The sequence below is a fragment of the Cebus imitator genome, unplaced genomic scaffold (genome assembly GCF_001604975.1).
Source record: "Cebus imitator isolate Cc_AM_T3 unplaced genomic scaffold, Cebus_imitator-1.0 Scaffold648, whole genome shotgun sequence".
NCBI lineage: Eukaryota > Metazoa > Chordata > Mammalia > Primates > Cebidae > Cebus > Cebus imitator.
Genome location: NW_016107963.1, coordinates 781,113 through 791,364, shown reverse-complemented (window position 1 = coordinate 791,364; position 10,252 = coordinate 781,113). Strand labels below are relative to the sequence as shown.

Below are 10,252 nucleotides of genomic sequence, written 5' to 3'. Positions count from 1 at the left end.
TCCACCCGCCTCGGCCTCCCAAAGTGCTGGGATTACAGGCTTGAGTCACCTCGCCCGGCCGAAGTTCTGCATTTCTAACAAGCACCCAGGGGATGCTGATGCTGCTGGTCCACAGACTGCCCTTTAAGTGCAAGGGCTAGAGAACAGTAGTGGCACCTGTGGGGTCTAGAAGAGGAAATGGGGAATAGGCAGCTAGAGGTTAGATGTGGTAAGGCTTCGGGTTAACTCCCTTTATTCTCTCACTCGCTTCTATTGTCATTTTTGGTGAATAGGTTGAGAGGTTCTGAGTGAAGCCCAATTGCAACCATTTTGCCCCTTCTCTCCTCACTCTCAGAGGCAGATAGGAGGGACCAAGTGTAGAAACTTTCTACATTTTGTGTTGCCCATTTTTTATCCGTTAATAGTAATGATAGTTATCCACAAAGCACTTTTGTATATGCTATACTTTTATCTTCACATAAGTTCCATAAAGTTCCCCATTTTACAAATGAAAAAACTCAACTACAGAACAGTCAACTTACCTGAGGTTATAGAGCTAGTAAGTACAGAGTTAGGACAGGAACTCAATTCTCTACCTACAAATTCAAAATGAATAACATAGCTGCCTATTAAAATAAAGATATAGTTGAAAGGATGATATAACCCAATTAGCAACTGATTCAAATGAAAATTTCCCTGCCTACTAGTTTGTCCTGAAAGTTGTAACTCACAAAGTCCGTCTGATACCTGATTATTTAACTTGAATATAATTATTTGAATATAATTACTTTTGTTTACCTACCTATAAACTCAAGGGAAAATCTATCCTCTTGCCCCTTATTAACAGAGTCATTACCGTAGAAGTGAGGTAGTGAAGACTGCACAGTGCAGTGGAAGAACAGAATGTGTTTGTTGCTCCAGCCTATTGGAAACAGAAGTTGAGACTTGCATTTTCTGCTCAGACTTCTGGCTTCTGTTTCTAACTTCTGGCATATACTGGGGCTGACTCACTCACCTCTTTGTTCTCTCTGTCATTGTTAGGGTAGTTAAGCCCAAAGTGGCCTCCATGGAGGAGATGGCCACCTTCCACACTGATGCTTATCTGCAGCATCTCCAGAAGGTCAGCCAAGAGGGCGATGATGATCATCCGGACTCCATAGAATATGGGCTAGGTAAAGTTATTACTAGGCATTGATGGGAGATGGACAACTTAATTTTTCTATAACTTGTATGATGGTTTTTTATATTTTTAATTAAGAAATCATGTGTTTTGAGTCTTACCCATATCAAAACATTTAAAAAAAGGAAAAAGAAATCATGTGTTAACTGTCGATCTTAATCTTTGGGTTTAGCCACATATAACTCACTAAAAAAGCAAACCATATGAGTTGAGCAAAACCAAATGATGGGTCGGATGAAAGAAAACCTTTCAGTTGCTTAGGCCCTACTGGCAGTGCTCAGATCTGGTCTGGCTATATATTGGCTGATTTAGCTGTCCCGTGACCTTGTATCTTAATGGAGTACAGATTTATGTTCTGGCTGAGTTTTCTATCTCACCCCTCATCAAACAGCTGCATTTTTTTAAACTGTAAGTGACCAGCAGGATAGTCTAGAAAAACAGCATGGTTTAGCAGAGGAACACTGAACTGGGGGTCAAGAGAGCTGGATCCCAGGCCTGGCTCTGTGTGACCACTGACAAAACATATCACCTCTCAGGCGTGGTTTCTCTATCTGTAGCCCATGACTAGTTAATCATGAAGGTTTATCCTTTCTAGCTCTAACCTTTTAAAAAATTATATCCCAAACATTGGAGTTGTTTCTATCAGTTGGAGCTGATATTAGCACAGTGGCTTTTTAGTAGGTTATGTTGTCACACCTCAACCTATTCCTCTTCTTTTCCCAGTTCATCAGATTTTTAACCAGCTCTTCTGATTTTTGCCTTAAGGTTATGACTGCCCAGCCACTGAAGGGATATTTGACTATGCAGCAGCTGTAGGAGGAGCTACAATCACAGCTGCCCAGTGCCTGATTGATGGAATGTCCAAAATAGCGATTAACTGGTCTGGAGGGTGGCATCATGCAAAGAAGTAAGAAAATGACCTTTCTGTTTTCTGACTCTTTCCTTTAGTCAGTTTCTCAACTATGTAAATTCTTATGCTTACTGTATTGTCATTTATAGAGGGACATTTGTGTATGTGGCAGTTTACAAGGCATTCTGAAGAAATGCAAGTGAAACAGAAAAAACATGACCTAATATATATATGTGGGAGGTACACTGTTGAAAGTCAGGACACCTGGGCTCTACACCTAGTTTTTCTGTTAACTTGGCTAACTGACTTGGACAGATTATCCTCCCTAGGCCTCAGTTTCTTCATTGGTAACACGAACAGGACAAAGGATACAACTAGACAGTCTCTAAATTCCTTTTCAGCTTTCTAAAAATTCCCATCTTTAAGGGACTAGAAACATTAACAAAATTAGAATAATTAGAATGTTTAGACTAGAAACATTCACAGTCTAGAAACATTAACAAAATTAGAATAATTAGAAAACAACATTAGTTATGGTACCAATGGAATATATGTATGAGCTGAAGAGACTTATCAGTAGAAAGAAATTAATCATGGAAGTCTTGGCAGAAGTGAATTTTAGAGCTAGTTCTTAAAAGAAATGGCAAACAGATTTTTGAAAAGGTGGGAAATTGATGAGAATAGGTTTAAAACAAAAGGCTGAAGAATCAAGAAGGGGGCTCATGCTGCCATCTGTAAAGAAAGTAGCAACCCAGTTAGATGTCTCTCAAAGACAAAAGGCTTGTGAAAAGGCTCTTCCTAGGTACTTCTTGGAGTTACAGGAGAAGTCCTTTTGGAGTGTTTGTTTGTTTGTTTTTTGAGATGGGGTCTCACTCTGTCGCTCAGGCTGGAGTGCAGCAGCTTGATCTCAGCTCACTGCAACCTCTGTCTCCTGGGTTCAAGTGATTCTACCACCTCAGCCTCCTGAGTAGCTGGTATTACAGGTACCTGCCATCATGCCCAACTAATTTTTGTATTTTTGTAGAGATGGGGTTTCACCATGTTGGCCAGGCTGGTCTTGAACTCCTGACCTGAAGTGATCCACCTGCCTCTACTCCCAAAATGCTGGGATCACAGGTGTGACTCACCATGTCCAGCCACCTTCTGGAGTTTTATGTTAATGTGTCTAACTGTAGTAGTCTGTCTGAGAAGGATTTCTGGGCCTTCTTCAGCATTTGGTACTTTGATATTTCTGTAGTACTTAATCTTCACTGAGGAAGAAGGATTTTTTTAAACTCTGAATTTATCAATCTTCTGTCTGAGATGAATGAAGCCACTGTGGTAGTTAACTGCCAATGCATTATTCACAAATCAATTGTTCATGCAATCAACCATGACCTTGATACTTTTAGATGCTCTTGAGTCAAGAGAAAACAACACTTTGTTTTTCAGAATAAAATACAGCACAACTTCAGCATATGCAGGTTAAGATAGTAACACAAATTTTTTTCCATCAAATTGACAGATTTTGGGGCCAAGGAAATCCTTGAAAGGGTTTACTACTAGAATTTACTAGTTAGGCAACAGAGCAAAAGAAATCAATGTTTTAGTAATGAGTCTTACATGGTCTTTAAAACAGAGACAAGCTGCCTTTTGTTAGCTTTTGCTTGCTTGGCTGCTTGCTTTCTTCTTTCTTTCTTTCTTTTTTTGAAATAAAGACAAGGTCTCCCTATGTTGCCCAGGCTGATCTTGAACTCCTGGACTCAAGGGATCCTCCCTTCTCATCCTTCCAAGGTGCTGGCATTACAGGCATGAGCCACCACACCCAGCCTCTTTCTTTCTTTCTTGTTTTGTTTTTTAGAGACAAGGTCTCTCTCTGTCACCTAGGCTGGAGTGCCGTGGTACAATCATAGCTCACTGCAGTCTTGAACTCCTGGGCTCAAGGGATCTCCCCACCTCAGCCTTCCAAGTAACTAAGACTACAGGCATGTGCTACCATGCTTGGATAATTTTTTTTTTTTTTTTGGTAGAGATGGAGTCTTGCTTTGTTGCCCAGGCTGGTCTCAAATTCCTGGCCTCAAACTGTCATTCCATCTTGGCCTCCCAAAGTGCTGGCATTACATATGAGAGCCACTGTGCCCAGCCTGCTTTTTTTTTTTTTTTTAAGTTCAAAATAAAGACAATGATTGCTAGGAGAAACAAATGAACCTCTCCCCTTCCGGCTACAAAGTGAAAGGAGAAAACGGAGCTTCTCTGAATGAAGGACTTCTAGGTCCTCTTGGGCTTAGCAAGTTGAGAAGAAAAGTAGTGTGGCTTCATAGAAAAGACCCATTCCTATGAATCAGATCCAGTTTATTATGCATTTAAATTTACATCAGAAAGCCTGCTAGGGCCTGGGTCATTTTCCAGTGGACTACTCTGCTTCTTAATACTGTTTTGCTGCCAAAGGAAGCACACTCTGTCTTGACCCTAGCATGGCTGCTTCTGAGCTGCACACAGACATGGGGCTACCCATATATGTTGCCTTAACTGTTTTAAACATCTTTCAGCTGATCCTGCATAGAAACAGACATTCCTGCAATGAATATAAATTACAGAGGGTCTCTAGAGATTGCCCCAATTTAGGTCTGAATTTCATGGTGTTCTTGGCATATCTAGAACCTCTCTGTAGATGGACTACAGCCATTTAGGCTACAAACTTATATCTAGCCAGCATTTACCTATTATAATCACAATATTTGTTTAAACTTCCCATCCCCAAATATATGTACAGATTCATACATGCCATTTATTCATTGAACAAGCATTGAAGCACCTACTATATGTCAAATGTATGTTTATCATCACCAATAAGCAGAGATACAGAAATTGAAGCAAGATATATTGTTTCCCTGACTAAATTTGAAAAAAAAAATTCTTTATTTCAAAATATCCAGGTGGTGGAAAGATTACAATGAAATTGACACAATCCCTTTTGAAAACTTTGGAAGTGTTAAGAATGGGAAAAAAATATTCATACCAGTTGCCCCAGTAACAATATTCTTGGCAATCTATTCTAAGGAAATAAACCAATTCTACCTGCAAGAAATTTGCATCTTAGGAGTAAGACAGCAAATATTGCATTTGAAAGCTAAAAAAGAATGATTTTCAGAGCATATTCTACAAAAGAAGAGTAATGAAGGACTAACACTATTAGATATTAAGCATCCAAAACTACAATAATAAAAACCCTGGTATAAAATTAGACAGATAAGTTGTAGTATACCTACCCTCAACAAAGAGACCAGTTGTATAGAATTTATTACAAAGGATGCATTGCAAGTAAATGGGAGTTGAAAGGTCTGTTGAGTAATGGTATTGTGACAGCTTCTACCATTATACTCTCATCTACTGTAATAAACTAAAATAAATGACAGCTAGATTGAAGAGTTAAATATAAAAAAGCAAGTTTAAAAAACTAGAGTGAATGGATACTTATCAAGCTTCTAAAGGGGAAGAATTTTCTAAGCTTAGAAAGTAATTTTTAAAAATCGCAAAGAAAAAGATCAAATCTGACTGTATAAAATTTTAAAACCAAAATAACTTTTAAAAGGTTTTTTGGCTACTTTTAAGATAAAATCTAAGCACAGTCTGAAAAAGTCTATGTGACATAAATGTGACAAAGTATAATAGGTTTGTATTATCTAACCCACTTCTACAATATAATGTATAAGAAGAAATATGAACAAAGAACATGAATAGACAATTTACAAAGGAGTTTAAGTACAATTGGAAAACATGAGAAAATGTTCATCACCACTAATCAAAGAAATGCAAATTTAAAAAATTAGGTAAGCCTCTTTTTTAAGCCTATATTTAACATAATTGCAAAAGATGGTACTCAGTTTCCTAGTGAGTGTGGTTTGGAAGAAAGCATTTTGGTAGCCAGTATATATTAATGCCCTTTGATCTGGTAATCTTACTTCTGGGAATGTGGCCTAAAATTTTTTTTTCAATATGGGAAACAAACTATTTTCATGAAGATATTTATTGGTGTTATTGATAAAATTTAAAAAATTAACATAGCATGAATAATCCACTCCCTAGAATATTATGCTATGATTTTACTTTTTTTTTCTTCTGTGCAGAAGCTTTTGGTTTTTATTTATTTATTAACTTATGAGACAGGGTCTTGCTCTGTCACCCAGGCTGGAGTGCAGTGACACAGTCTCGGCCCACTGCAACCTCCGTCCCCCAAAGCTCAAGCAATCCTCCCACACAGATTCCTGAGTAGCTGGGACTACAGACACACACCACCACACCTGGCTTTTTTTGTAGAGATGGGGTTTTGCCATGTTGCCCAGGCTGGTCTTGAACTCCTGGGCTCAAGGGATCAGCCTACTTTGCCCTCCCAAAGTGCTGGGATTACAGTTGTGTGCCACCATGCCCAACCTTATGCTATTATTTTAAATAATGATTATAAAGATTATAGGGAACTTCAGATAAATACTTGATGTGTGTCAATAAAAAAACAGGTCTTAAAAATGTATGCACATTGCAATCACAGCTTTGTAAAACATATCTGAAGAAAAAAACACTGGTGCAAATGACAACAGTGGTTCTCTTAGAATAACAATAATATAGTGGCAGAATTATTTTTCCCCCAAATACTTTTTATTTTTTTTAATTTAATTTTTTACAATTTTTAATTTTTTTATTTCAATAGGTTTTTGGGGAACAGGTGGTGTTTGGTTACTTGAGTAAGTTCTTTAGTGGTGATTTCTGAGATTTTGGTGCACCCATCACCCAAGCAGTGTACCCCACACCTAACATGTAGTCTTTTATCCCTCTCTACTCCCCACCCTTTCCCCCGAGTCCCCAAAGTTTAATGTGTTGTTCTTATGCCTTTGTGTCCTCATAGCTTGTCTTCCGCATGAGTTAGGACATATGATGTTTGGTTTTCCATTCCTAAGTTACTTCACTTAGAATAATAGTCTCCAATTCCATCCAGGTTGCTGTGAATGCAATTATCTCATTCCTTTTTATGGCTATGTAGTATTCCATGGTATATATATGCCACATTTTCTTTATCCACTTGTTGATTTATGGGCATTTGGGCTGATTCCATATTTTTGCAGTTGCAAATTGTGCTGCTATAAATATGCATGTACAAGTATCTTTTTCATGTAATGACTTCTTTTCCTCTGGGTAGATACCTAGTATTGGGATTGCTGGATCAAACAGTAGATCTACTTTTAGTTCTTTAAGGAGTCTCCATACTGTTTTTCATAGTGACTGTACTAGTTTACATTCCCACCAGCAGCGTAAAAGTGTTCCCTCTTAACTACATCCACCACAACATCTATTATTTTTTGATTTTTTGATTATTGCCATTCTTGCCAGAATGAGGTAGTATCACATTGTAGCTTTGATTTGGATTTCCTTGATCATTAGTGATGTTGAGCATTTGTTCATATGTTTGTTGGCCATTTGTATGTCTTCTTTTGAGAATTGTCTATTCATGTCCTTAGCCCACATTTTGGTGGGATTGTTTTTTTCTTGCTAATTTGAGTTATTTGAAAATTCTGGGTATTAGTCTTCTGTCAGATGTATAGATTGTGAAGATTTTCTCCCACTCTGTGGGTTTTTTGTTAACTCTGCTGATTATTTCTTTTGCTGTGCAGAAGCTTTGTAGCTTAATTATGTTCCATCTATTTATCTTTGTTTTTGTTGTATTTGCTTTTGGGTCTTTCGTCATGAAGTCTTTGCCTAAGCCAATGTCTATAAGAGTTTTTCCGATGTTATCTTCTAGAATTTTTATAGTTTCAGGTCTTAGATTTAAGTCTTTGATCCATCTTGAGTTGATTTTTGTATAAGATGAGAGTTGATTTTTGTATATGGTGAGAGGTGGGGATCCAGTTTCATTCTTCTACATATGGCTTGCCAATTATCCTGGCACTATTTGTTGAATAGGGTGTCCTTTCCCCACTTTATGTTTTTGTTTGCTTTGTCAAAGATCAGTTGGCTGTAAGTATTTGACTTTATTTCTGGGTTCTCTATGCTGTTCCATTGGTCTATGTGCCTATTTTTATACCAGTATCATGCTGTTTTGGTGACTATGGCCGTATGGTTTCTAGTTGGGTAATGTAATGCCTCCACTTTTGTTCTTTTTGCGTAGTCTTAGCTTTGGCTATGTGGACTCTTTTTTGGATCCATATGAATTTTAGGATTGTGTTTTCTATTTCTGTGAAGAATGATGGTGATGGGAATTGCACTGAATTTATAGATTGCTTTTGGGAGTATGGTCATTTTCACAATATTTATTCTACTCATCCATGAATATGGAATATGTTTTCATTTGTTTGTGTTGTGTATGATTTCTTTCAGCAATGTTTTGTAGTTTTCCTTGTAGCAGTCTGTCATGTCCTTGGTTAGGTATATTCTTAAGTATTTTATTTTTTCTGCAGCTTTTGTGAAAGGGGTTGAGTTCTTAATTTGATTATCAGCTTGGTTGCTATTGGTGCATAGCACAGCTACTGATTTCTGTACATTAATTTTGTATCCTGAAACTTTGCTGAATTCATTTACCAGTTCTAGGAGCTATTTGGATGAGTCTTCAGGGTTTTCTAGGTATACAATCCACAAACAGCAACAGTTTGACTTCCTCTTTACTGATTTAGATATTCTTTATTTCTTTCTCTTATCTGATTGCTCTGGCTAGGACTTCAAATATTATGTTGAATAGAAGTGGTGAAAGTGGGCATCCTTGTCTTGTTCCAGTTCTCAGGGGGAATGCTTTCAGCTTTTCCCCATTCAGTATAATGTTGGCTGTGGGTTTGTTGAAGATTATTACCTTTTATTACCTTAAAGTATGTCCCTTCTATGCCAATTTTGCTCAAGGTTTTAATCATAAAGCGATGCTGAATTTTGTCAAATGCTTTTTCTGCATCTATTGAGATGATTATGTGATTTTTGTTTTTAATTCTGTTTATGTGGTAGGCCATATTTATTGACTTGTGTATGTTAAACCATCCCTGCATCTCTAATATCAAACCCAGTTTATCATGGTGAATTATCTTTTGATATGCTATTGGATTTGGTTCACTATTATCTTGTTGAAGATTTTTGCATCTATGTTCATCAGGGATTTTGGTCTGTAGTTTTATTTTTCGTTATGTCCTTCCCTGGTTTTGGTATTAGGGTGATACTGGCTTCATAGAATGATTTAGGGAGGATTCCTTCTTTCTCTGTCTTTTGGAATAGTGTCAATAGGATTGGTATCAATTCTTCTTTGAATGTCTGATAGAGTTCAGCTGTGAACTTGTCTGGTCCTGGGTGCTTTTTTGTTGGCTTTTTGTTGTTGTTGTTACCATTTCAATCTCACTGCTTGTTACTGGTCTGTTCAGAGATTCTTTATCTTCCTGACTTAATATAGGAGGGTTGTATATTTCCAGGAATTTATCCTTCTCCTCTAGGTCTTCTAGTTTACGCGTATAAAAGTGTTCATAGTAGCCTTGAATAATCTTTTGTATCTCTATGGTATCAGTTGTAATATCTCCCATTTCATTTCTAATTGAGCTTATTTGTATCGTCTCTCTTCTTTCCTTGGTTCATCATGATAATTGTCTATCAATTTTATTTATCTTTTCAAAGAACCAACTTTTTGTTTCATTTATCTTTTGTATTTTTTTTTTGTTTTTTTTGGTTTTATTTTTTTCTGTTTCTGTTTTGTCCTTTTCTTTTTTTCTGCTGTGTTTGTGTTTTTTTTTTTTTTTTTTTTTTTTTTTTTTTGGTGATGGTTTTTGTTTTTCTATTTTTGCTCTTTCTTTTTTTTTTTTGTGGGTATTTTTTGCCTTTTTCTATTTAGTATTTCCTCTTTCTTCTTCTTTTTCTTTTTTTCAGATGTTTTGTTTTGTTGCTTTTTTCTTGTCTTTCCTTTTCCATATTTTTTTTATTTTTTTTTCTTTTTTTTTTTCTCTGCTTGTCTTTCTGTAGTTGTTTTTTTTGTTTCTATGTTTTTGCTTGGTTTTTTGGGTTTGTTTTGTAGTTTTTTCCATTTTTTTTGCGTTGTGTTTTGGGTGCGTTCTTGATATCATTTTGGTTTTCTTTTTTTTAATCATATATTTTATTTAACTCAAAATGTTATAATTTTAATATGTAATCAATATTAAAGTGATAATGAGCTATTTTACTTTCTTAAACTAAGTTTTTGAACTTCTATCTGTATTTTACACTGACAGCACATCTTGTTTCAAAATAGCCATTTTCCAAATGCTCAATAGTGT

The 10,252-nt window shown here is 36.4% G+C and overlaps 1 protein-coding gene across 11 annotated transcripts in view; it reads left to right on the top strand.

Annotated features, from left to right (window-relative positions):
• HDAC8 (histone deacetylase 8) overlaps positions 1 to 10,252 on the top strand; it is a 278,811-nt gene that overhangs the window by 3,491 nt on the left and 265,068 nt on the right. For all 11 annotated transcript variants that reach the window (XM_037734637.1, XM_017517808.2, XM_017517803.2 and 8 more), the window contains exons 3-4: positions 1,021 to 1,151; positions 1,925 to 2,066. In XM_037734637.1, coding sequence (XP_037590565.1) covers positions 1,021 to 1,151; positions 1,925 to 2,066 — 273 coding nt within the window. The remainder of the gene's footprint in view (positions 1 to 1,020; positions 1,152 to 1,924; positions 2,067 to 10,252) is intronic.